Source organism: Alligator sinensis, unplaced genomic scaffold, assembly GCF_000455745.1.
Source record: "Alligator sinensis unplaced genomic scaffold, ASM45574v1 scaffold521_1, whole genome shotgun sequence".
Classification (NCBI taxonomy): domain Eukaryota; kingdom Metazoa; phylum Chordata; order Crocodylia; family Alligatoridae; genus Alligator; species Alligator sinensis.
This window is the reverse complement of record NW_005842374.1, coordinates 598,386-626,016: the sequence shown is the minus strand read 5'-3', so window position 1 is coordinate 626,016 and position 27,631 is coordinate 598,386. Positions and strand designations below refer to the sequence as shown.

Sequence of the window (27,631 nt, the reverse complement as noted above, 5' to 3'; positions counted from 1 at the left end):
AAGCTCTTGACAAGGTCTTCTTCATTTCACAATCTTTATTTAAAAAATGGCACCTTTTCAGGGTTGTGCTATAATGACACTGTATAAATAAGTGGTGTGCCCTTGCTTGGCATACTGTGTTCAGTTCTGGTCAGCTCAACCCAGCAAAGTGTAACAGAAACACAAGTAGGAAGATAGATTATGAAAATGCCTGCACACAGAAAGACTGAAAAGGCACTGTTTAGTTCAGACCCCAGATGACAAAGACAGGACACAGGTAGAAGTGCACGGAGAATAGCATAGAAAAGGCTGACTGGGAAAGGGGTATTCAATGATATTGAAAGGCAATACCTTTAGAAATGATTTATGGAAATAATTTTTCCATCAGCACACAATGAACCTGTGAATCTCATTGGCATCAGGTAACATTGAGGCCAGAGCTTAGAATTCCAGATGGATTTGTAGAGCTATCAAGAACGCTTACATTTGCATTACGAAAGAGTTTAACACCACTAGGAGGGTTACAGACTCCTGTGCTTCAAAGCACAAGTCAACCTCCAAGTGGCCAGTGTTGGGAAGGAATGTTTGCCAAGGGCAGGTCGTTCCAGATCTGACCAGTGCACGTTCCTCAGGAAGGTTTGGTACTGGTCCCTGTCACAAAGTAAGTGGATGGGTTTGATCCAGATGAAAGTGGAGAGACCATTTCTAGAGTGGAGTGGAGTGATAGGAGGTATCTCTTAGATGAGGGAAGAGAAGTTTTGAGGACAGTTGTCTGGCTGGGGATGGTAGCTGGCCAACTGCTAGGAATTTAGGGTCAGATCTTCATCGAACTATAAAGCACCTCCATGTAGCATTGCAAACCTAAAATTTAAGCAGCTTGTCCCCTGCTCAATAGCCTAGTGGCAAGAACACTCATCAAAGAAGTGGGAGATGCAGGATTTAAGACCTCCTCAGTGTTATATTTTCCTGGAGAGTGCTCCCATCACCAACCCACCAGATAATGCAGGAGAGGGTTTCCTCCACCCCTCATGTTGAAGCTGGTCAAGTGGGAAGTCAAGAGTGCAAGACTCATGGGGATGGGAAAGAAAGCAAGAGAAAGCCTGATTCTGAAGTTCAACAAGGATGGCATTCTTCTGCTAGCGACGGGTTGTGGCTTCTGGCCCTCCTGCTGGGACTGTTTATGCATCTTGCACGAAACTGTGATTGTTTAAAAACAGAAATAACCATACTCCAACTACTAGACTATACACTCGTGCTCATCTTTCTGACTCCTCCTCTTTCAAAGTTTAATATTGAACTGCAAGAAGGCTGTCACTACCAGTCAGTCACTGGGCTTATTTAGATAGGGATGATCCTGCCTTGAGCGGAAAGCTAGACTAGATGACCTCTTAAGGTCCCGTGCAGGCCTACTTTTCTATGATTCCATGTTCTGTCCTCACCTAAAGAATATGGGACTTGGGTGGAGCTTAGTTGTTTCCCAGCACCAATTTGGACTGCAGCAAGCTTAGTTGGGAGTTATGCTTTGGTGACTTGGATCACTTCTATGTACAGTATCTCAAATCTAGGCATTGAGATATTGTCAGGCCAAAATGGGGGTACATAATGAATTGAGACACTAAAGCACAGCAGACCAGCCTATAAAGGCATGAAGAGGTGGGCCATGGGGTGGAGCTACAGAACCCTGCTGTGAAAAGTCAGGGCTGCAGGCTGAGAGTGCTGAGCTTCTTTGATCACTATGTGACATATTGAGCCAACTGCAAGCTGAAAGGCTAGGATTAGAGAGGGGATGTGACACAGATGTTTAGGGCCTGCAGGGACTGACCACCTTTGTAGCTTTATACCCATGTGTGAGTGTAACTGATGGCATATATGTCCTTGTAGTCCTCTGTGTATAAATATGCTATTCACATAGAGTATGAGCATCACTCTGTGCTTGTATACACGCATGGTTATGTGTGGTTTACATCTTCATGTGTGATAGTATACAGTTATGGACGTGCTTTTTATATGTATGTTGGGTGCATGTGTGTAGGAGACCAGGGAGGGAGACATCAAATAGCTCACATTCTTGGATTGTTTGTCTTCTGATTTCCTGCAATTTTATCATTATTGCCCCCAGTTCAAAGACCAACCTTTCAAGTGTCTAATTTTCTCCCCAGCTCTGAACATCAGGAGAAAAACACATAATCTGTCTCCACTTTGAGGATGCTGCAGAGCTGCTTGTTCAGAGAGCTACCTTGGCATTCCCTTTGAAAAGTGGTAACTCAGCAGTATGCAGTCTTCAGGGCTTAGAAAGCCTCACTGTAGGTCTGTTTAGATGGAGAGTTTATACCATGCACTGGAGACGGCAAAATCATTCCTTTCCGTGCTTCTCATGTGTGCTTATATCACAGCTGGCTGGCTGGAAGTGTGCCCTTGTAGCAAAGAAAGCTAACAGCATACTGGGCTGCATTAGGAGGAGCATTGCCAGCGGATCGAGGGAAGCGATTATTCCCCTCTATTCAGCACTGATGAGGCTACAACTGAAGTACTATGTCCAGTTTTGGGCCCCCACTACAGAAAGGATGTGGACAAACTGGAGACAGTCCAGCGGAGGGCAATGAAAATGGTTAGTGGCTGGGGAACATGACTTATGAGGAGAGCCTGAGGGGAACTGGGTTTATTCAGTTGAGAGAAGAGAAGAGAAGGTTGAGAGGCGACCTTGTGGCTGCCTATAAGTTCATCACAGGGGGCACAGAAGGGAATTGGTGAGGTTTTATTCACCAAGGCGCCCCCAGGGGTTACAAGAAATAATGGCCACAAGCTAGCAGAAAGCAGATTTAGACTGGACATTAGGAAGAACTTCTTCACAGTTCGAGTGGCCAAGGTCTGGAACGGACTCCAAGGGAGGTGGTGCTTTCCCCCACCCTGGGTGTCTTCAAGAGGAGGTTAGATGAGTATCTAGCTGGGCTCATCTAGACCCAGCACTCTTTCGTGCCTATGCAGGGGGTCGGACTCGATGATCTATTGAGGTCCCTTCCGACCCTAACATCTATGAATCTATGAAAGACTGGGGAGGATTGAATAGCAGCCTTCAGCTACCTGAGGTGGGGTTCAAAAGAGGATGGAGCTGGCCTGATCTCTGTGGTGGAGAGAAATGGTCTCAGATTGCAGCAAGGGAAGTTTAGGTTAGATATAAAGAAAAACTTTTCTCACTAGGAGGGTAGTAAAGCGCTTGAACAGGTTACCCAGAGAGGTGGTGGAATCTCCATCCTTGGAGGTTTTTAAGACAAAGCTTTGGCAGGGATGAGATAGTTGGGGATGGACCTGCTTTGAACATTAGGTTGAACTACATAATCTCCTGAGGTTCCTTCCAACCCTAATTTTCTATGAAATGGAAAGAGAGCCTGGGAAAGTGAGCACCATAAGGAAGGATCTAAGTTTTGGCTTTCCTGGGACAGGGAGTACATTTCCCCCCCTGCCATGTATGTGGTTGAACCAATGCGACAGAGCAGCAAAATGAAACTGCTGTAAACCAGAATGTCCACTAGTGGGATCTCTAGAAACAGCACGCATTTATACACACGCTCTGGGTTGGGGTGGCAGGACAGCGCTTTAATTGGAGCAGCTTCAAGAGCCACTGTAATTAAAGTGTCTCGTGTACCGGCATCCCCACACTGAAAAACAGCTGCTGGGTGCTTTAACTAAAGCTCGTTGAATGAGCTTTTGTTAAAGCGCCCCACCACCATTTCTCAGCACAGGGACACTAATACGCAAGATGCTGGAGTCTACTGGGGAGCAGTAATTCCCACACTCCAGCAATTGCATCTGCTCCGACACACTGTAATTACAGCATATGAGAGCAGCCTTGCTGCACGTGTATAGGTGCCCAGTGTGCTTAAGCCACTGAGATCATATCTGCCATACCGGGGTGCAGGATGAAGGAGTTTACTCATTTCCCTCAATACAGCCCCACCTTCCAGCCCCATGGGCCAGAAGCCTGATGCAGAGCCAAGCTGTGGGCTGGACACAGTGTGGAGTTAGCACAGTTATCTGTATGGGGTTAGTTTATGCGTGCAAACTGGCATGCCAGATCCAGCCATGGCTCAACCCTGTGCACTGGCTCAGCCCTGGGCACCAGACCCATCTGCAGCCTGGCCTGCACAGGGGCCCTGCACCAGATCTGGCCACAGAACAACCCTACACACCTGTGCAATCTAGCACGTGGGGACATGTGATCCAGCCTACGGGGCTCCCCACCAGGGGTCCAGAAAATTGGTGGGGGGAGCCATGGCAATTAGTGCTGCCACAGCTTATATAGGCTTTGCACAAGGGAGCAAAATTTGAACCTTTGAAAAGAACCACTTTCCAATATATATATATTTTAAAATATGGATATTTGTTAGGTGTAGACAGCAAGAGCCCAGTCCATTCAGAGGCACAATTCTGCTAGGTCACATCGCTTTATTATTCTTTCTGACAGTTTGGTGCCACAGAGTAGCAAAGGGTTAAATGCACTGTTAAGCAGAAGGGAGGAAAAATTATACTCAGCACAAGGAAAGGACACATGCAATTCCATGTGGAAAGTCAGACCCTTATGCTTCATTTCATGCTTCAGTTGGAAGAGGAGTCCTTATTTTATTTTACATTATTTTTTTATGACTTTGTAAGTGGACACCATGAGAAAGACAAATAGCACAGGTACGGCTTAACTTTTAAAGTACTCCCTGTCATCTATTACCTGCATTGTACTTGGGACTTTGGCAGGCAATCTGTGCTCCAAAGAGTCTAATGGATCCTGGAGACACTTAAGACACACAAGTAACTTAAACTCACTCAGGCAATCACATAAACACCAGTGGAATAGATAATATTTTTTGAGCCCAGAGAGAAACGTACTGAAAATCATTGTTCCTATATCTCTGTCAAGTGTTATGAACATGGGTGGCTCAAAATTTGGTCAACTAATCACGTTATGGAGCCAGATTAAAGAGCAGAAATTGGTAGAGAAAGGGAGAGAATGAGGTGGACAAACTGGAGACAGTCCAGCGGAGGGCAATGAAAATGGTTAGTGGCTGGGGAACATGACTTATGAGGAGAGCCTGAGGGGAACTGGGTTTATTCAGTTGAGAGAAGAGAAGAGAAGGTTGAGAGGCGACCTTGTGGCTGCCTATAAGTTCATCACAGGGGGCACAGAAGGGAATTGGTGAGGTTTTATTCACCAAGGCGCCCCCAGGGGTTACAAGAAATAATGGCCACAAGCTAGCAGAAAGCAGATTTAGACTGGACATTAGGAAGAACTTCTTGAACGTTCGAGGAGGTTAGATGAGTATCTAGCTGGGCTCATCTAGACCCAGCACTCTTTCGTGCCTATGCAGGGGGTCGGACTCGATGATCTATTGAGGTCCCTTCCGACCCTAACATCTATGAATCTATGAAAGACTGGGGAGGATTGAATAGCAGCCTTCAGCTACCTGAGGTGGGGTTCAAAAGAGGATGGAGCTGGCCTGATCTCTGTGGTGGAGAGAAATGGTCTCAGATTGCAGCAAGGGAAGTTTAGGTTAGATATAAAGAAAAACTTTTCTCACTAGGAGGGTAGTAAAGCGCTTGAACAGGTTACCCAGAGAGGTGGTGGAATCTCCATCCTTGGAGGTTTTTAAGACAAAGCTTTGGCAGGGATGAGATAGTTGGGGATGGACCTGCTTTGAACATTAGGTTGAACTACATAATCTCCTGAGGTTCCTTCCAACCCTAATTTTCTATGAAATGGAAAGAGAGCCTGGGAAAGTGAGCACCATAAGGAAGGATCTAAGTTTTGGCTTTCCTGGGACAGGGAGTACATTTCCCCCCCTGCCATGTATGTGGTTGAACCAATGCGACAGAGCAGCAAAATGAAACTGCTGTAAACCAGAATGTCCACTAGTGGGATCTCTAGAAACAGCACGCATTTATACACACGCTCTGGGTTGGGGTGGCAGGACAGCGCTTTAATTGGAGCAGCTTCAAGAGCCACTGTAATTAAAGTGTCTCGTGTACCGGCATCCCCACACTGAAAAACAGCTGCTGGGTGCTTTAACTAAAGCTCGTTGAATGAGCTTTTGTTAAAGCGCCCCACCACCATTTCTCAGCACAGGGACACTAATACGCAAGATGCTGGAGTCTACTGGGGAGCAGTAATTCCCACACTCCAGCAATTGCATCTGCTCCGACACACTGTAATTACAGCATATGAGAGCAGCCTTGCTGCACGTGTATAGGTGCCCAGTGTGCTTAAGCCACTGAGATCATATCTGCCATACCGGGGTGCAGGATGAAGGAGTTTACTCATTTCCCTCAATACAGCCCCACCTTCCAGCCCCATGGGCCAGAAGCCTGATGCAGAGCCAAGCTGTGGGCTGGACACAGTGTGGAGTTAGCACAGTTATCTGTATGGGGTTAGTTTATGCGTGCAAACTGGCATGCCAGATCCAGCCATGGCTCAACCCTGTGCACTGGCTCAGCCCTGGGCACCAGACCCATCTGCAGCCTGGCCTGCACAGGGGCCCTGCACCAGATCTGGCCACAGAACAACCCTACACACCTGTGCAATCTAGCACGTGGGGACATGTGATCCAGCCTACGGGGCTCCCCACCAGGGGTCCAGAAAATTGGTGGGGGGAGCCATGGCAATTAGTGCTGCCACAGCTTATATAGGCTTTGCACAAGGGAGCAAAATTTGAACCTTTGAAAAGAACCACTTTCCAATATATATATATTTTAAAATATGGATATTTGTTAGGTGTAGACAGCAAGAGCCCAGTCCATTCAGAGGCACAATTCTGCTAGGTCACATCGCTTTATTATTCTTTCTGACAGTTTGGTGCCACAGAGTAGCAAAGGGTTAAATGCACTGTTAAGCAGAAGGGAGGAAAAATTATACTCAGCACAAGGAAAGGACACATGCAATTCCATGTGGAAAGTCAGACCCTTATGCTTCATTTCATGCTTCAGTTGGAAGAGGAGTCCTTATTTTATTTTACATTATTTTTTTATGACTTTGTAAGTGGACACCATGAGAAAGACAAATAGCACAGGTACGGCTTAACTTTTAAAGTACTCCCTGTCATCTATTACCTGCATTGTACTTGGGACTTTGGCAGGCAATCTGTGCTCCAAAGAGTCTAATGGATCCTGGAGACACTTAAGACACACAAGTAACTTAAACTCACTCAGGCAATCACATAAACACCAGTGGAATAGATAATATTTTTTGAGCCCAGAGAGAAACGTACTGAAAATCATTGTTCCTATATCTCTGTCAAGTGTTATGAACATGGGTGGCTCAAAATTTGGTCAACTAATCACGTTATGGAGCCAGATTAAAGAGCAGAAATTGGTAGAGAAAGGGAGAGAATAGACAGGGATTCAGGGAATCTGTTCTGTCATTTTGGGCCACAAAGCATAGATCCAGGTGAAGACCCAAGTATTTTCGAGAATTAGGTTCAGGCCCTTTGCTGAAACATCAGTAGCTAAAGTTGGACTATAATTTCATGTGTGTAGAAGCAGAATCCTAAGGAAGAAATGGGGAAGGACTGTCTCAATGTTTAAGCAGGGCTATAGGCCAGGAAGTTCTGAATTTACACTTGATTTAAATCACCTACCAAAATGAAGTTATTCCTGATTCATGCCAAAATGAGAGGAGAATCCAGCCCCAGAGACTCTGTGGACAAGAGACAGAGTAGGAAAAAAACTGGGAGCCTGATCCTAGAAGATTTCTAAGCACACAACTCCCACTGAAATTAGGAGGCGTGATTGTGTAGTGGGCTTGCAAGAATGCCTTTTGAATATTGTATGTCTTTGTGTGCATGTGCATATGTGTAGGAGATTGAGTATTTCAAGCAATCCTTTGGCTTTGCGCCTGAGTGTACATTAACTTAGAACATCAAGTGTCCAGAAATGGGAAAAGTGCTTTTCAGGATGAAGTCTGATATGCACTGTCCCACTTAATGGAGCACCATGCCAAGGAAGCAACAGGATAGTTTCAAAGCCCCAATTGTCTGGTTTCTCATTTTCCTCACTTACAATCTAAAATTCTAATTTTTTGATCTCCTTACCCTGTAATTTTTCTTCATCTTAAACTTTGGATTTTAATTGGATTTTAGCACTGTTACATTTTGTCCAGTGATAGTCTAGAAACTTTTGATTGACTCTTTACCTAAAGAAAAATAGAATGTGAGCATGGGCTTAGCACTTCCCACACAACACCCACCCAGTGTCCCTTAACCCTAATTGGCAGAAGAATCCCTCGGAAAGAAAAAGGGGCTCCTTCTCCCAGCCAGTTCAATCACTGGCTTTTTTACAGAGGTTGAAAATCAGGATGCCAACTGCTACCACTTGCAATGTGGGTATCTGTTCTCTTTCATCTGGAATTTTTAGTGTTCGCAGGTCATTTCTTGTGCATGGTAGGTTTCACATACACGTTCCAAGTTACTGTACCTTGACATAGGCAACAATTTTAAGGGAGATAGTTGCAAGGTAGAGTGAGTTCATTGCAAAATCCATCAGATTCCACCAGTCATGTATGTACTCGTTGAATCCACCATCCCACATCTCCTTGATTTCTCCCCAAATAAAACCTGTAGAAAGAAAGAGAGATTGATTTGCACGAAGGAACATTACTAGGCCAGTAAGGCAGAGAAGATCCAATGTAATGAGAGGCAATTATAAATTAACAGCTTGGAAAAAATGCCTCATCCTTTTCCACTTCTACAAAATGTAATAATGTATTTTACATACTAGAAAATGCAGTCAGAAGAGAAATGATGCAGACATAAGCACTCCTGTTGAGTGCTTCAGGTACAGAGCATAAGGACATTGCATGAACTAAATTTTAAGTTTAACATGCTGCTGGGTTTTTGGTTGTTACCGTGCTGGTCTAAGGACATAGGCAGGCCAACTGAGTGGTTGGAAAAAAGTTCTTAGCACACTTTCGGGCACAATCACCCTTTTTCAGGCATCGGGAGTCTCTCTGTTCACAGCAGAGACTCCCTATGCCTGAAGAAGGGCGATTGCACGCAAAAGCATGCTAAGAACTTTAGACCAACTACTCAATTGGTCTAATAAAAGATATCACATCTACTCAAAGAACCTTGCCTGCCCATTAATTTTAACCATCTTAAAATCAAAGTTCCCCTTTAGAAACTTGGTGGGCTGTCCCAGATGAAATTTTTACATATTTAAACGAATTATTTGTGTGATTCTATTTCTCTGACTGTCTATCACTTTAGGATCAAGGAGGAATTCAGGGCTCTTTAAGGGTATCAGTTTGGCAGCCCTGAAGACAGTTTGCCTTGCATTTATCCTCAATGCAGGTAACAGTAACACAAGCTTCCATCTCTTAGTGAGCCTTAGGTCTGCTTTGGAAATATCACATCCAGTAAGGAAAGAGGACAGCTTGTTCTCTGTGCTCTCATTAACCAGCATCTTGCTCCATCAGTAAGCTCATTGTGATGATTTGTGAAGCAAACTACCAGTCAGCTTGAATAATGGTATCACCATCTAGCCCTCAATCTAATGCCTCTTGCTCCACAAGTTCCACTTCATGCCGACAGCAGTGCTGACTTTTTTCATGTGGACAGTTATTCAATAGGAATGGGACTGATACCATTGACTCCTTTAATAAATGCCAGCATACAGCCTTCAGGTGATAATTACTCTCAATAGGTTCTCAGTTTAAGGTGGGTTAAATTTGCTTATAGTAGTGAAGAAAGACTTTAAATCCCATTTCCAAGCCTTTAAGCCACTGGGGATGGCATTTTCAGAAGTTCCTGAGTGACTTAGGGGCTTATACTTCATTTTTAAAAGTCACTGAGTTGCTTAGGCATCAATGTCCCATGGTTAGTCAGTGAGACTTAGGTTCCTTTGTGCTGAAGTAACTTTTGAAATTGGGATGTTGTCTCCTAATCACTTAGGCTGCCTATAGATGTGCTCATTTGTGCTCTAACTGGAATGCATCGGAGCAGACTCAGTTAATCGAGTCTGCTCCATATTCCAGTTAGAACGCTCCAGGGTTGCCTCACCGTCATGTGTATTAAGCCTCCCTCGACCCCCCGCACTTCAAAATGGCTGTGGGAGCTCTTTAACTAAACTTCATTGAATGAGCTTTAATTAAAGTGGCCTTGCACCCATTTTGAAATGTGGGGGAGGCGCTTACTACTTGTGACAGTGAACTGTTTTAGAGTGGCTGGCTGGGAACTACTCTAATTATAATGCCCTCCTTGCCTCCACACCTCCGATCATGTGTAGGCAGACTTAGTCCTAGGGAAGATTTTACTTGCTAGTCCCCAGATATTTTTGTATTGTTGCATTTAGAACATTGTACTTAACTTTATCATTGAACTTGAACCTTAGGGAAAAGAAAGAAAGAGAGGTGCGTGTGTGTGTGTCTAAAACCTACTTTGGAAAACCACACCATAACTCTGTTGTCATGGGTTTCTTAGCTTCTTGATGCATAAGAAACCCATGACAAGCGAGTTATGGTGTGGTTTTCCAAAGTGGGTTAACAATTGAGTCTAGTTTGTAGGCCCTAAAAGTTCAACATGAAGAACAGGTAACACAAAAGATAACTTCTTTAGACATAAGGATATCAGTCTCAGCTCATTAACTTACAACTGATAGGTCAGCGGTCAGGTCAGCACCATGCCATAGCCAATAAGGTAATTTTATTGCAGCTGCTTTCAAATCTTTGCATGCACAAAAAAAATCAATGGAATGGCTTTTTCTAAAGAACCCATATGTTGTATTTATAGTGAGTAATCATTGTTAGCATTGTTACTATAGTTACTGCAATGCTGTCTGTGCTGTACGTGCCTGTTCTTTCTCTCTCTCTCTCTCTCTCTCTCTCCCATTTTTATTGTGGAAGAGATTGCATACATATATGCCATAGATCAGAGGAAATACTGTTTTAATTCCTGTTTACCAAATAAACCCACAATATCTCTGTTCACCTGACACAATAAAACCTGAAAAAGGAGGGGATAGAATTGTGACAGAACGCCCAAATCGTACATTCATCCTGACAAAATGCATCATCAGCTCGTTTGAAGATCTTTCTTTTCCTGAAATATCCATATAACCCCAAAGAATTTAAACATGAAGTTTTCAGTGGGAAAACATTAGGAAGAAGCTGCTTACTCTGGGGTCTGAACATAGGCATACACTCAATTGCACATGGCTATTGTTTGCAGACTACAGATAATCAGGCTTGAGGTCCCTTTTAGAAGCTATGTGAGAGCTGGGGTAGGGATGAAGACAGCTGGGGCATGCTTAAGAACAATGTCTCCTTTCATAGCATCTGATGAACTTGGCTGTGGCCTATGAAAGCTCATGTCTCTCTAAACAAGTTTGTCTACAAGGTGCCACCCTACCCTTGCCTTCTGCCTAAGGTCTGCCCTGTCTAGGAAAGAGCTGGTCCCAATGGCAAATAGGTTTTTTTTATGAATGTTTTGAGTAATGCCTCTCTCATATCTTTTCATTCACATTTTGATTTGGTAGAAAAGGTCCTCATCAGGTGGGTACACATAAAACCAACATTTTTGTCACAATATTGAAAAATTAGCTACCAAATTTTTGTCAGTATTTGGACGTATTTGGCATTATCCAACTGGTTCTGGTCTTAGGGAAAAAATGCCTATTTGAGTATGCAAGCTTGAGAAAGGGCTTTTGAATAGATACTTGCTATTATTTGGTTATTCACCTTCCTCTTCCAGGAGTTTTCCTAAACAGTTGCAGATTTGGGGACTAGGAAGAACATCTGGAGTGAAACAACATGCTGGCAGAGCGGGATTATCGATACAGAAGGTTTATTCCTCTAAAGAAGGCTGGCAGTGCAAAATGCATTCACCAATCCTCCAACTGGTCCGAAGCCACTTGGAAACCCCCCCAGGGATTCCCACTGTGTCAGGACAACTCCCAGCCTCCATGTTAAGGCAAATTTGATCAGTACAGTCAAAGGAGCCAGAGAGAGAGGCTGAATCTGATCTTAATTAATTTCCTTTCACAGCACTCCTGTGAGCTACAAAAGCTTTATTGTATTTATGCCTGAGGAAGTCAGGCACGGAGCAGTTAGTGGCAGACCAGGTTGGAAAATTGTCTGCTGAGTGAAATTTGGTTGATACGAGCTCTTTCATCACAGCTGAAAAGTTCTGCAGGGCCTGGCCATGTTCACGAGTTTGATGCAGAAGGTTTTCAAAGAGAGATTTCATAGATGGGCAGGTAGACTTACTGGCCTGGGGTGCTGTCGAGTCAGGTTCCAGTTCTAGCTCTAGCTAACTGGGCATGAACGAGGATGAAAAGCCCTGCTCTGACCCCGATAGAACAGTGACTTGAACCTGGGTCTCCCACATCTCTTCCCCCCAGCCCAAAAGCTTTATAAAGATTTTTGTTTTATGGACCAAACCTCGTTGAGGCCCCTGCTCTGTTCCAGTTAAATGACAATACAGAACAAAGCAGCATACGCTGCTAAATAGCCTTGTGATGTCATGCAGCCACATCATCAGCATTTTGGGGAAGCATGGAAGGACAACTACCTCGCAAGCGATTGACCTTACAAGTCTCTCAATCGGGGAAAGCATTTCTTATAGGAATGCAAGGGCTAGCCATGGGGTGTGCCCACCTCGCATCCTCAGCAGGTAGGCTTCTCAGTCTGAGACCCAGTTTTCCTCACCAAAGGCAGAAGTTTGTTAAAGGATCTTGCAAGTGAGCCACCAGTCCAGGATGCTGCGGCTTCGGTTGTTCTATTGCAAGAGCAAGATCTGATACAAGAAGGCAGACACGCACCTAATGAGAGGAAAAGCTTCTGTTTTCTATGCAAGTCCACGAGGTTCTGTTTGCCACACTTTGCATCTGAGCTCAAGGAAGCTCCACGTGAAAGGGGAATTGTGTCTGACTCATCAAAATGGATCAAGATGTGCTGCTTTGCTCTTACACATACGATGGCTCTTTAAATCTGTTCCCATCCCATCCTCCCACCTCATCCTTACTTTTATGAAGCATGGAACCTGAGATACTGATGCTTGTTTTTCCTCCACAATTATGATTGCCCAAATCAAGTTGGAGTAGGCAGCTTCTACTTTGGCATTTTAGTAATTGGATCTCTCCCCCTCTCCTGGAGGCTTGGAGAGAGCTAGATGGTGCTGCAGACTATGGCAGCACTATGGCATAGGGCAGAAGAAGTACAACTTCTCCCTCTGTGCTACTCCGCAGACTACTCAGAAGTTGAGTCTGGGCGTGCAGGTTTATGTGGGCATTATACCTGTGTACTACCCTTGGGCACATATGGGCAGGGAGAAAGCAGACTCTTGGTTCTGCTTCTACCCATGCACCAGTCAGCACAGCTGAACCCACATTGTATATGACTCAGTTTGTTGCAGGTACAACCCAGGTACAACTTACTATGCCCCTTCCTCACTCTCAGCAACTGGGTAGCAGAGAAGAAATCATAGAATCAGAGAGAAGTGGGACTGGAAGGGACCTCCAAGGCCATCTAGTCCAACCCCTTGCCTGAGGCAGGATCACCTTTGTCCAAACCATCCTATCTAAATCCACTGTTTAGCCTCTTAGCAAAACTAAGCAGGAGAATGATTCTCAAATCCAGCCCTGAGTTACTGCAGTATATTCAGGGTAGTGTCAAAAGGGACAGCTTAGCTTATTGATGCAATAAAGATAACAAAACAGGCCTAGTCCAATCAGATAGGTCGCTCCTGGGGGACACAAGCTGTTAATGAAGTTTCTGAATTTGGCTGCCAAACCTATTTACATACTGATGACATTGAGATTAGCAATTAATCTACGTGCAGGTGTCATTGGCATGAGTTTGCCCAAGGAGGCCAAGGCGCATTTGCATTTCCGCCCATTTACCTAGAACCCACGGTAGGATCATCCACTCAACGATGGTGGGCGGTGGTCCCTGCACATGGAGATCTGTCCTGACGATATGCTGCGATGCCAGCAGGAGCATGAAGAGGAAGGTTAAGTAAGAACCGGTGTGGCAGATGAACTTTATAAATGGCTTTTTAATGAACAGTCCCAGCCTGCTCTTAGGTGCAATCAAATACACCACAGATAGCACTGGAAATAGCAGTCCAATGGTGATGCAGGTCAAGAGTTTCACTGCCCAGTGTTTCCGCCTCCATCCTGGAAAGCCGTCATACCACAGCGTAGCTAGCAACTGCTGGCAGTTTGGCTGAGCAACAAACTGGAAAGACAAAAGAAAAAGGAATGGATTAGAAGAACGAGGCTCCAAAAGCAGTGCTCCCTCTCCACATGCACAGAGGAAATCTTCCTCCTCCTGAGAGAGCTGCTGGTCTTCCCAGCATGCTATGACCACACTCTTCCTACTAGGTACTTAGTGAGTACTTTGGCAGTCTAGGAGAAAGCCTTTTATAGGGATGGACCAGTATTTTTTTGCTCAAAGGGAAAATCCTGTTAGGAAAGAACAAGACTCGTGCACTTTCATCCCAAACACAGCTGTAAGCCTGTAGCGGAGTTAGTACTAAGTTCAGATCTCTGGACTGCCAAGCTACTGACAACCCCAAAGCTGTCTTTCTCCCCCAAGCTGGCCATTAATCATCCTTCCAATCAGGGGCAAGCACAAAATGAATGTGCCTTCACCTGTCTTTAATGCAATCTAGCAAATGTGGGTAAACTGCACCCTAACTCTTGCACAGCTCTGCAAGTATATAGGATATAGAGCTTTTCTCAGTTGAACAGCCCAATAAAGGGCTAGACACAGTCACATTCCCATGTCAGGGTTAAGATTTGGCAGAGAGTTAAAGTAACAACACATCCTACATAGGATGCCTTGTGGTGTCACAGCTCCACTCCAGGCCAAGGTGCTTCTCAGGACAAAGCCATGGGCTATCAGTACATAAGAGTGTGGGGGACAACTTCCCTGCCTCCCTTGGTTTCAGGAGCAGCTGTGCTCTGAGATGCCTCTTCTATTTGGAGTGTCCTTCAGCAGAGCGGTCATTTGCCCTTTGGAAGCCCTACTGCTACAGTTATACAACTAAGAGTTCCCCTGAGTCACTTGGATTCCTAGGCTTTTCCTTCACAAAAGGCTGGATTCAGCTCTTTGGCAGCCTCAGCAGGCTCTAAACAGCATCTAAAAAATGTTTTGAAGGCCAAGCAGGAAGGGGCCAAGGGGTAGCTAGGCTCTGGGTCTGCAAGCCTGCAAGAGCATGGGGGGTTGTGTCATTCATAGATTCATAGATGTTAGGGTCAGAAGGGACCTCAGTAGGTCATCAAGTCTGACCCCGTGCCCTGGGCAGGAAAGAGCGCTGGGGTCAGATGACCCCAGCTAGGTGCTTGTCCAGTCCCCTCTTGAAGACCCCCATGGCAGGGGAGAGCACCACCTCGCTTGGAAGCCCGTTCCAGATTTTGGCAACCCTTACCGTGAAGAAGTTTTTCCTGATGTCCAACCTAAATCTGCTCTCTGTCAATCTGTGGCCATTATTCCTAGTTGCTCCTGGGGCTGCATCAGTAAATAGAGCATCTCCTATTCCCTACTGCCCTTCCCTGATGAACTTATAGGCAGCCACAACATCACCTCTCAGCCTTCTCTTGCAAAGGCTGAGGAGTTTTAGGTCCCTAAGTCTCTCCTCGTAGGGTCTTGCCTGCAGGCCCTCAACCATACAAGTGGCCCTCCTCTGAAGCCTCTCAAGATTCTCCATATCCCTCTTGAAGTGCGGCACCCAAAACTGGATGCAGTACTCCAACTGTGGCCTGACCAATGCCGCATAGAGGGGAAGCATCACCTCCCTGGACCTGTCCATCATGCATCTACTAATGTGTGATAAAGTGAGGCTAGCCTTGTTGATGACTTTGTCACATTGACGACTCATGTTCATCTTGGAGTCAACTATGACTCCAAGATCACTTTCCACTGCTGTGTGGCTGAGAAGGTCGTCCCCCAGCCTGTAAGTGTGTTGGTGGTTCTTTTTGCCCAGGTGCAGCACTTTGCACTTGTCTTTATTGAACTGCATCCTATTCTGTTCTGCCCATTTTTCCAACCTGGCCAGATCCACCTAGATCTGTTCCCTATCCTCTGGTGTGTTAACTTTGCCCCATAATTTGGGAATCATCTGCAAACTTGGACAGGGTGCTCTCCACGCCCTCGTCCAAGTTACTGATATCCAAGACACTGAATAGCACCGGTCCAAGGACCAAGCCTTGCAGGACTCCACCGCTCACATCTTTCCAGGTCAATATCAACCCATCCAGCACCACTCTCTGGGTGCGACCCCTAAGCCAATTTGCCACCCACCTGACTGTGTAATTGTCTACGTCACAGCCTGCCCATTTATTTACAAAAATAGAATGCGATACCATATCGAAGGCCTTCGTAAAGTCTAGGTAGATGACATCTACCTCGACTTCTGCGTCTAAGCATTTTGTAATCTGATCATAAAAAGAAACAAGGTTAGTCAGGCAGGATCTACCTGCAATGAACCTGTGTTGATTTTCTTTCAGCATTCAGTCATTGCTTTTGTGTAATGAGGCAGGTACATGAAAAAGTGCCTCGGGACGCTGTGGAAACTCCATTCTTGGAAGCTTTTAACACCTAGCTAGACAAAGCCTTGGCTGGGATAATATAGTTGGGGATGGTCCTGCTTTGAGCAGGGGGTTGGACTAGATGATCTCCTGAGGTCCCTTCCAACCCTAATTTTTTATGATTCTGTGATTCTAAGGGCTGAACACATGGCTGGGTAAGGTTCAGCAAGGCAATATCAGCTTTCTGCAGGATGGGAGATTTGCAAGTGCTATCTGCCACTAAGTTGGGGAAAATATCTGAGATGAAGAGAGACTTCAGATCACAAAGCAAAAATTACACTTTAAAAGTCTGGAAAAATAAAACAAAAATGGCACCATGAGACACTACATTTATTTATTGCTCAATGGCTTCAGGCCAGAGATGCGCCGGTCATAAGCACAAAGATGGCAGGGTTAAAGCAACCTTTGGTGTTCAAAGTCAAACCAAGTTCTTTCTGGCTCCTGAATCAGGACCGATAATAAAGGTTCTGCTGCCTTCCGTTATACTTAGGAAACCTTGCTGCGCTCAAACGATTTCAGACCTTTTCAGGTCAGAACTGTCTTTTAAGGGCTCTGTTCCCAACCCCAAGTGTAGCTCACTGCAGACTGAAGCATAGCTTCTGATTTTTTTTTTTGTCTTCATGATTTTCTCACCAACTAGAAAGAAGTAATCCCTAAACTACAGTCTATATAAAATACTCTCACTCCTGCAGAGCTGGGATTTTTCACAATGCTTTACCAGTTTTACATTCAACTTAATGAGGAAAAGCCTTGACATGAGTTCAAAGCATGTCATTTTACTGGTATATACCAGCAGGGTTTTGCTGTCAGAAAGCATCCTGGTGTGGTTAGACCAAGAAAATCCTCTAGTGTGGATGTAGCTGTACCAAAACGCTGCACTGACACAAGCACACCTGTAGCAGAGCTTTGAACAGCATAGTTTTTTATCATACCTCTACCCAAAAGAGATAAGCCAATAATGTTTTAAGTGTAAGAGATTGTATAAGAGATTGATGAGAAAGCAAACTCATTGTGGTAGCTACAGTATTCTTATGGATTACATGTAGGATTTATCTGCATTTAAAAGGTCTTTTAAAGTTTGAACTAAACTGGCAACCTTCTTTCCAGTGAGGACAGAGCAGTTTCCCAAAGAGGAATAAGCCATCCTGAAGAAAGGACATTTTCTGAGACATCTGCAGCTCCATTAGAGTTTTTGCCTGAATAACTATTGTGTTTTGGGGTCTGATTTTTTTCACACTCCTAACTGACGTGGCTGTGTGGGCAAAAAACTTCTAAGTGTTTTGAGGGAGTGAGATTTGGGCTGTGTCTATACTGCAGATTTCTGCCAACATAGCTATGTTAGTCAGGGTGGGAAGAGAAGTGATCTCTAACACACAGCTGTGCTGGCAGAAGCCCCTGTCTAGACACAATGACCAGCATACATAGTACTAACAGACCTCAGTATTTAGCAGTGGTATTCATTTCCAAGTGACATATGCCTTTAAGTTACATGTGCCTTTCTGAGACAGAGGCAAGGATTTTTTAGGGTGATATCTTTTATTGAACCGACTGCATAGTTGGGGTAGAGTTAAACAAGACGTTCTTCATCAGGTCACAGAGACAGAGGAAATTTGTATTCTAGGAACTTGGTATTTTGTACCCAGAACTTTTCATAGGTTCTACAATTGCTCTGCACAGGAGTTCAGAAATGACCCAACAAAATAATTGTCATAATAAACACCCACCCATGTTTTTAGCTATCCCTTACCACCAAACCTACATAGTAACACTTGGCTCTTAAAGAGTATTTTTTATCTGTGGGCCTCAAAGCACTCTATAAAGATAAAGCACGATCAGTCCCATTTTGGAGATGAGCAAACCAAGGTCACATGAGAAGAAAAAAGAGATGTTCAACATACCGTGTCAGTGGCAGAACCACAATGAAAATCAAGGTCTCCTGAGCGCAGTAAGAATTACTATGAGTTTGTGAAAGTTGATTGCTTGTCTGACCCTTTTAATAATAAACCCAGAGAGCTGCTAGCAACCAAAAGCCAGCAGTGGTAAAAAGTGCTACTGGGAAATCTTTTGTCAAGAGCTCACAAAATACTTGGGGACATGACTTGGGAAACATAAATTGTTATTTACTGTTTAGGGATAAAAACGAAATATGAAATAAGAAACAACCCAACTTACAACTGCAAAATAATCCATTCCTCCTCTTTTGTAGCTTTTATGATGCTGTTCACTTTGAAACCCCACATGGAGAGAAGTAGTCAGACAATAATGAATTACAGAAAGCAAATGAACATGTACTAAAAATCAGACAGAATCTTTTTTGGAAGGACTTAATGCCCATAATATTTGTATGTATTTATGTAGGTTTTGTGCACATGTCTTAGGCTCTGAAACAGATTGCCCATGTGAGAGATGGCTGAACTGTAGGATCAGATAATGGAAAGGGATGCATTGACCAAACTAAGCATTAATAAAAGCCCCCATAGGAGTATGGCGCATTATGAAGTGAGGCATATATTTGCTACTCAAGAGGCACATCTACATGAGATGTTTACTGTGGAGCTCACTGTTTAGCTCCGCAGTAAACCTTGCAGCATCTACACATGCACCCCTAGTAAGGCACAGGAAACTAATCAACTCAAGTGTAAATACAAGTGCTACCCTGCTGCAGAGTTTTTTCATGAGCAGCAGCACACATGTAGATGCTGCCCTGCTCGCTGGGGGTTGCCAGTCAATTAGCCCCATGCCGAAGCACCCTCGTGCCCCAGCCAGCCCCCGCACAGTATGTGGAGCCAGGGGAGCAGCCCCAGGCTGGCAGGCTGACCTCCCTGTCAGCTGGGGTTGCTCCAACCAGGCTCCACATGCTATGCATAAATAAATTCCAGAGCTGATTGCTCTCGAGTTAATTGCTCCCAGGCGCACCTTCAAACAGCATGTGCTCAAACAGCAGAGCAAAAAACTCTGGAGAAATAAGCTCCAGAGTTTATTCATATGCATGTGTGGACACACTCAAGCATTACCATAATAAGCACGAATAAAATAATTTATAAGACGCAGGTTGACAGAAGAGGATACCACAAAGCAAAATCAGAGAAAGTGATTTTGACTTTGAGTTGACTTTAGCACGTACATCACTCACTGGACAACAGGGATGATCAAAAGAAAATAGAGCTATTTCTCATGACCGGATAAACACTAGATTCAGGATTATAAAGAAGAAAAGAATAATTCAACAGAAATCTGACACTTTTCCATTTTGTGATTTCAGACAAGTCTAAACTACTTAAGCTGTGCTTCAAAGTGTGCATAATAGAAGAACTGGGAGGTACCTTGCCATATTTTTTTTATATTCTAGAGTTTAAACAATAATTTTGACCAGATGTTTTTGCATTCATTTACATGCCATGACTAGTAAAAGAGCTCTTCAGTGATGCTTTTATAAAAATATTACCTCTCTTTATTCTGGATAACAGAAAGCAGGAAAGGAGAATGAGTTTATATTTTCTGAGTCAAACTCAGAGCCACTAGAGAAATCAAAAGATTTTGTGATGTTTTGGTTGCTGAGCAACTTGCAGGCATCTCAGAATGCCTCCCTTTAGCCTAATAGCTCATTTTAAAAATCTACTCTGCTTTTCCGTGTATCTGATGTTAGTTCTTCAAAGGAAAGAAAAGTCATATAACATGCAAGGGAGCCTTTCAAGATCAGCTTAGCAAGAAAGGAGTGGCAACAAAAAGACATTAAATGTTCCAATCCAGCCCATCCCTAGCCTCACTAAACATGCTCTGAAGGGAATTTAGCACCAACAAAAACTTGTCCCCAAATGGCAGAAATCATTTAAAGTCCTCTGCTAATACCTAGGCTGACCCTCTGTTGAGTTAAACAAACTCTTTCCTGGCCAGGTGCAGACATTCAAAAAGCCCAAGGTGGATTCAAACTAACTTACAGGGGTTTCTCTAAGTGGGAGCAAACAGAACACAAGTTCATCCTTTCAGGGTCAGGGGGTGGAACAAATGCTGCTTGCACTGTCTGAGGCCAGCAGCTTGGGGGTAGCATCAAAAGGGGACCAAATGGCTATAGAAACTGGCCTGCCTAAACTGTGCTAGCCCAGTGAGCTCTGAAAGACTTCAGAGCGCTAATGCTGAAATAGTATTGCTGTAGCTTTAAGTTTCAAGCAGAGTTAGGTTTACAGCTGGTTGGAATATGAATTTCCATTTAGCAGGAAATGTTAGCATTCTAAAATGGTATTTTTTTCCATTCCAGATTGGAATAAGAAAGTAAGATAAGCACTCAGTGTACTAACGGAGAAAGAGTTGCTTTCAATATCCTTGTGTTGTCCCTAACTCTTTTCTAGGATATTGAAAACAGCTATTCCTCTAATTAATACAGTGAATATTTACCTTACTTTCTTGTTCCAGGTATCACACTGCTTCATGACAACACAAATAGGAGACACACTGATCTAGGAGATAAAGGTATTTCGATCAGTACCAAATAGCAACACCTTTTATGATTTTAAAATTAGATCAAATAACATTTTGACATCATACTACGCCATGCCATAGGATGACATGATATGCAACGTGGCATTGTTCAATACTACTAATGAGGTCATGAAATAACATAATAATATAGAAAATTAAAGCCAAAATAAAATGTAGTTCTAAGTAAAAAATTGGTTTTGAAATGAGATTGCAAATATTTTTCAAAAATTAAAAATCACACTGATTTTGTCAAAATGCTATTTTCTAACAGAAAACTGTTTTAATGAATATTGTTCAATCAGTTTAGAAAAGATTATGGGGAAGAGGGAGAAACAGCAGCAGCCATCTTTGTTCTAGTGATTAACACCACAGAGTGAGAGCACTGCAGAAGTTCAACTAATAATGGAATAATGTTGCTTCTCACTGTTAGTGAATAGTAATGGTTAATGGCCTTTATTACCCAGCTGATCAGTGAAACAATTATTCCAGTAAATCTTGTTGTGGAGTTGGAGAGTAAAATAAATAATCAGACATACATGTATATATACATGACTAAATAATAAAACAGCTGAGCTCTAGTAGTCATTTAAATATGGAGTTGTCTGAAGCTAAGTAATAATACTTATCACTTAGGTGCTTTCACCCATAGACTTCAAAGTACTTTATAAAGTTAGGGAACCATTTATTATTTCCAGTTTACAAATGGACAAAATTCAGATCCAATGAGATAAGATGACCTGTCCAACATTACAAAAGCCATTACAAATCTTTACACAACATGTCAGTGCCAGTATGAAACTCACCTTCCCTGGACCCAAGTCCGTTACCCTATTCACCAGACCCAGTTTTTCCTTTCCCCTGTAATCTCAATCATATACACAATTCCATTCTACTCTATAATCCTTCTGCATTTGCCACGCATAGAATTAGTACGAGTCAATATCCCATTCAGTATCATTTGGTATGGCCATGCTGTATGTGACAAGTTCTGATATTGGCTGAAGCTTTTCACTGTAAAAATACAAATATTAGAACAATGAAAATTTCTCCAATTTTGTGTATGGTTTCAGAATTAATGACTGACTGGTTCATCATTCCAGGCATTTGTTTTTTTTATAATGGTGAGATTATGATGCACAGCTAGTAGACCTCTTCAATAAATAACAGACAGGATATCAAGTATTCTTGTCTGGGGATTCGGTACTAATGGACTGTCCAGTCCCTTCTTCATTTTTCAGGACAGCTGGCAAGTATGACAGCTCTGTTATATCCTAAAGACATGAGAGAGAATCCTCTGACACCTGCGTTAGTGAAAAGGGATATTCATGAAAAACGCTGTTTGCAGTGCATTCTTATTATGCATGAATGTAAGCATATAATGCTATTAAGTTTGCATTCGGTGCTGGTATAACATTGGCTTGAATTGCTTCCCCAGTGGAAAAAAAAATGTGGGGGTGCATTCTGGTGAACAGAAGCTCAGTAAAAGATCTTCATAGAATCATAGAAAATTAGGGCTGGAAGGGATCTCAGGTGGTCATCTAATCCACCCCCCTGCTCAAAGCAGGAACATCCCCAACTAGATCACCCCAGCCAAAGCTTTGTCTAGCCAGGTCTTAAAACCCTCCAAAGATGGAGCTTCAACTCCCTCTCTGGGTAACCTGTTCCAGTGTTTTCCCACCCTCCTGGTGAGAATTTTTTTCTAAATATCTAACCTAAACTTCTCTTGTTGCAACTTGAGCCCATTGCTCCTTGTTCTGTTATCTGTCACCACTGAGAACGGCCCAGCTCCATCCTCTTTCGAACCCCACTTCAGGTAGTTGAAGGCTGCCATTAAATCCCCTCTCAGTCTCCTCTTCTTTAGATTAAATAAGCCCAGTTCCCTCTGTCTTTCTTCATAAGTCATGTCCCTCAGCCCCTAAACCATTTTTGTTGCCCTCTGCTAGACCCTCTCCAATTTGTCCACAACCTTGCTGTAGTGGGGGGTGTGGGAGGGTGGCACTACAAATCTTCCTCTATCCATCCATTTGGTATCATCTGTCCTCATCTGCTACAGAAGACTGGAGCTCAATTTGTGGGACACAGTGCAATACACTTGGGGGAAATTCCCTCATGTAGACAAAACCACTGTGCAGTTGTGACAGCAACATAATTAGGAGTGGGAGAGCAGGGCACCATCTTGGGCACCAATTCAGAGGGTGTGAGAGAATGGCGGTCCCCAGGGAGTCTGTGCCATGGCAGCAGCAGCCTGGGTGTGCGAAGCCTGTGCCTCTGCAGCAGCCCATGTGTGGGAAGGTAAGACGCTCAAGCACTCAGCATCCTCCACTCACCCCCCTCCCCTCCTCACCCAGACCACCAATATTTCCAGTTCCACCTCTGAATTTTGAGCAAGTCTCATCATCTCTCTGGGTCTCAGTTTTCCTATATTAAAACCAGGGGTAAAAATATTCCCTTACCCCATAGGGGAAGCCCGAAGCTTATTTACCACTTGGAAAGGACTTTGATGGTAGAAACTCCATCAGCACAATGTCTTGTTTTTAACTTTCTGGTCTGAGTCCTCCTAGCCCCAATTTTTATATCATTTGGCCTACAGCTCCAATGAGCTATTACAGAATTTTATTCCCTTCATTCATCACATTCATGGTCACCTCTTCCTTTGCCAAAGAGAAACTTTTAAAGAGTACAGCAGCCGCTGGATGGATTTTTGCTCACTTTTAATCATGTATATTCTGCTCCTTGCTACACAGAAATCTGCTCTGTCATCAATGCAAACAGCAAATACACAAATTCTCTCTTTTCCCAATAACAGCAAAGAGGTTCCTAATCTTTCACAATCAGAAGTCATTTAGGATTAGGTCACAGATGAATTAAGAGACAAATACCTAAGGGAGCAATTGAAATAGCTCTAAAGACATCATAATGTATGAGCAGAATATTGCTCAGAGTTTATTCAGATCACTATCAGGCCTGCCAATGCCCTGCTCAGAATCTCTCCGACTCTTGCTGTGCAAGTTAATTTTGAACATGCTTCATAGAGGAATAAGCAATAATCTGTATATGCTGTACCTAATATTAATAAAAGGGGCCAAGTTCTGCTGTAAGTTTTAGCACTTTCGGTGTGATTGGTCACTAATAGCAAAATCTAATACAATCCAGAAAATTAATCTTCATTCCCTTGTATGTCATTCCTAATTTGGTAAATCCAGCTCTTTGTAATAGCATTGTATTCTGCAGTAACAGTCCCAAACACAGTTATTTAGCTGATGAGGTACTGCAGTGTCTGGGGGCTTTACTTTTATACTACATATCTTATAATAAGAGAAGTTAGTTTTGCTTTCAAAAGATTGATTCTCATAAATTCTTGTGGTGCCATCTACAAGAGCCAACCCTAACTATAAATGGGGACTGCTGAATGGTCACAAGCAAACCCAGGGCCATCTACTTATTACCTGAACTCTATACTTAGTCCAGAACAATCAATTCACACCAGTCCTAATGTAAAGTGTTTACATCACTTTAAATAGTGAACAGAATTATTTCAGTGAGGAGCTGGTCTCTTTGTAACAATAAAGTGTTCATTTTTCTTCTTTTAGAACATAAAACACCCATTAAACACGCATTCATTGATGCACTTTACGTAATGTGCATTAAATCTAGTACCTCCATTGTGAGGTATAGAAAAATGTGCATTACCCTATTTTAATGCGCATAAGCTAAAGAGAATGTGTTTTTGTGCTGCTTTAACGTGCATTAAAATAGGCTAATGTGCATTAATGCACATGTAGACGTGTCCACTGTGTAGGTTTACGGTGAGTTTATGGTCCAACTTGAAAAAAATTAGCTAATCCTGGCCTAGTCCTCAGAGAACGAGAGTGTGTTTGAAAAACTACCACAGTTAAAAGCCAGGGGCCATCTACGAGAGCTATGGACAGACATCCAAAGGCAGTATCTGACCCATACTGTAGTACTATTTCGCACAAATAACTTTGTGGATGGAGCTTCTACAGGGATGTGCCTCCATTTTCTAGTTGGATCTTATCGCTCAGTTGGATCTTATCATTCTAATGTTGAATGCAGTAAAATGCTACTGTATTGTTCCAGTTAAAAGTCATCCCTGCATGTAAGTCAACTTTACATTTTCAGGCTCAGTTTTAGGAAAAATATTTTCCCCCTGTATATAGGTCAATAACTTGGTATTTTTATTGCATGCACAAAAATGCTACAAGGACAGAAGTCAACACTGTCAGTGGCCCAATTATAGGTCAACCCTGCATATAAACTGAGTGTGATTTTTATGGATCTAGTGAAAGAAAAAAATGGAGACTTGTAATCAGAACAAGGCAGTAAATACAACCCAATCATGTTCAGTACTCCAAAATTCTGCAGTGGTGCTCACCCTGCTCACAGCAAGACAAAGCACATCTAGACCAAAGCAAAGTACTCTCACAGCAAGAAGAAAATAAATTTTATTGGAAAAGTAAAAGTTGGGAGGAGGGGAGAGGAAATAGCAAGGAAGAGAATGAGGAGTAATGAATTCTATCAGCATCAGAGACAGGCAAGGTTCTTTGGGAAGATGTAGTATCTCTTATTAGACCAACTAAATAGTTGGGGGAAAATTCCTTGGAAGCTTTTGGGCACAAACACCCTTCTTCAGGCAATGGGAGACTCTGCTGATGTTATGAGTTCTCCAAGGTAGAAAAGAAACTAAAGTAAACAAGAAGTCTGTGAAGATGCAAATGAGTGGAAGTCTGAAAAACAAAGGGTAGAGATAGGAGGGAAGATGTGGAGGGGAGGAAAAAGTGTGAAGGAAAACAAGTGGTCAGCTAACAGGCAGGTTACTTGGTATGTTAGATGTCAGGCAGGTTGTCATGTGTCATAAATCCAATGTCTATATTAAGTCCATGATTTTTTGTATCCAGTAGATTTAGGAAGTGAAGTCCGTAGGCTCATCTCTGGAAGGTATTTTGTAAGTTCCCTTTGAGGATTAGAAGTGAGAGATAGGAGAGGGAGTGATTGTCTTGTGAGAAGTGTGCCCCCACAGGTAATTACCTGTCTTTGATATTTTTTTCTTTGATAGATTTTCAGTGTGCATTCATTCTGGTACACAGTTGTTGTTTGGTTTCTCCTACATATTTTCCATCAGGGCATTTGGTGCACTGGATGAGCTATATAACATTTCTGGAGGTGCAGGTGTACGGTCCAGGAATGGCAATGGTTCTGTTATGGGCTGTAGTTACTGTGGGACTGGTGGAGATTTGTTGACAGGTTTTACATTTCTTGTCCTGGCATGGTTTGGATCCATTTGGTGTGGTTTGGGTCATAGGAAGTTTGCTTCTGGTGATGAGTTGAGCGAGGTTTGGTGCTTGTTTAAAGACTAGGATGGATGGTTCTGGGAAGATCTCTTTAAGAATTGGGTCTTCTTCTAGTATGGGTTGCAATTGTTTGAGGTTTTTCCATATAGGTTCCAGGGAAGGGTGGTATGTCATAACTAATGATGTGCAATTCGTGGGGATTTTCTTTCTGCACTGCAGCAATTCTTCACATGGTATCCAGGTGGCTCTTTCAAAAGTGCAATCTATCTCTCTGGAGGAGTGTCCTTTTTGGGTGAGTGTCTAGAGGAGTATCCTTGTCCCCCTCTCCCCCATTGGTTTCCAAATTTCCACTCATTTGTATCTTCACAGACTTCTTCTTGTTTACCTCAGCTTCTTTTCTACCTTGGAGAACTTGTAACATCAGCAGAGTCTCCCATTGTCTGAAGAAGGGTGTTTGTGGCCGAAAGCTTGCAAAGAATTTTTTTCCAACTATTTAGTTGGTCTAATAAAAGATATCACATTTACCCACAGAACCTTGCCCACCTATGTGGTTAGACCAACACAGCTACAACCAACACCCTGCAACAATTAGTCTCAGAGGAAATCCAAGTGGAAAATGGCAAGACTCATAAAACTGTTCCTAAAACAGCCAGAGATAAAAGACGGAAATACCACATGGCCGTAACTGCTATTTGCTACACAAAATCATGAAGCCCTGTCAGGTTGGTGCTTGTTGTAGAATTGCAATATCAGCCTTTTCAAACATACAGTGGTGCCATCAGGCACACTAATAAAAAAAAAAAGTCCTCATATGTTGTGGCACATTTCTTTTTTCACTTTGCCCTCATTAACAACTGCAGAGTTATTGGTATTCTGTAGGGGTGTGCGAAGCGGGCTGTATTCGATTCGGATTCGGCCCAATTTGGGGGACAGTGATTTGATGACTTGATTCTAATCACTGTCCCAATTTGATTTGGTCAAATCCGAATCTGAAGATTTGATGCTGATTCAGAGAATCAGCAATTCGGTCATAGACACAGCTTTAAATGTTTTTTCTACATACTTCGGGGTACCAGGCGTGGCTTGTGAATGCAGTGATGGTGGGGCAGATGGAGCGTCCAATAGGAGCATGGGGGCCTCCCCTGCATGCTCAGTGGTGGACCTGGAAGTGGACCAGAAGTATTTCCAGTCCATTTCCACGTGCACTGTTGAGTGCGTGGGGGACCTCCTGCACCTCCTGCACCCTCCTGGCTTGGCAATCGGCCATGGGGGGGGCACCCCAGACCCAGGAAGCACCAGTA

The 27,631-nt window shown here is 43.4% G+C and overlaps 1 protein-coding gene across 1 annotated transcript in view; it reads right to left on the bottom strand.

The window, feature by feature from the left end:
- The window catches only part of TRPC5 (transient receptor potential cation channel subfamily C member 5), a 109,525-nt gene that overhangs the window by 41,661 nt on the left and 40,233 nt on the right, over positions 1-27,631 (bottom strand). Inside the window, exons 3-4 of the mRNA XM_006029369.1 lie at positions 13,855-14,191; positions 8,434-8,573 (exon numbers count right to left, since the gene is read on the bottom strand). Of these exons, the coding sequence (XP_006029431.1) occupies positions 8,434-8,573; positions 13,855-14,191 (477 nt within the window). The remainder of the gene's footprint in view (positions 1-8,433; positions 8,574-13,854; positions 14,192-27,631) is intronic.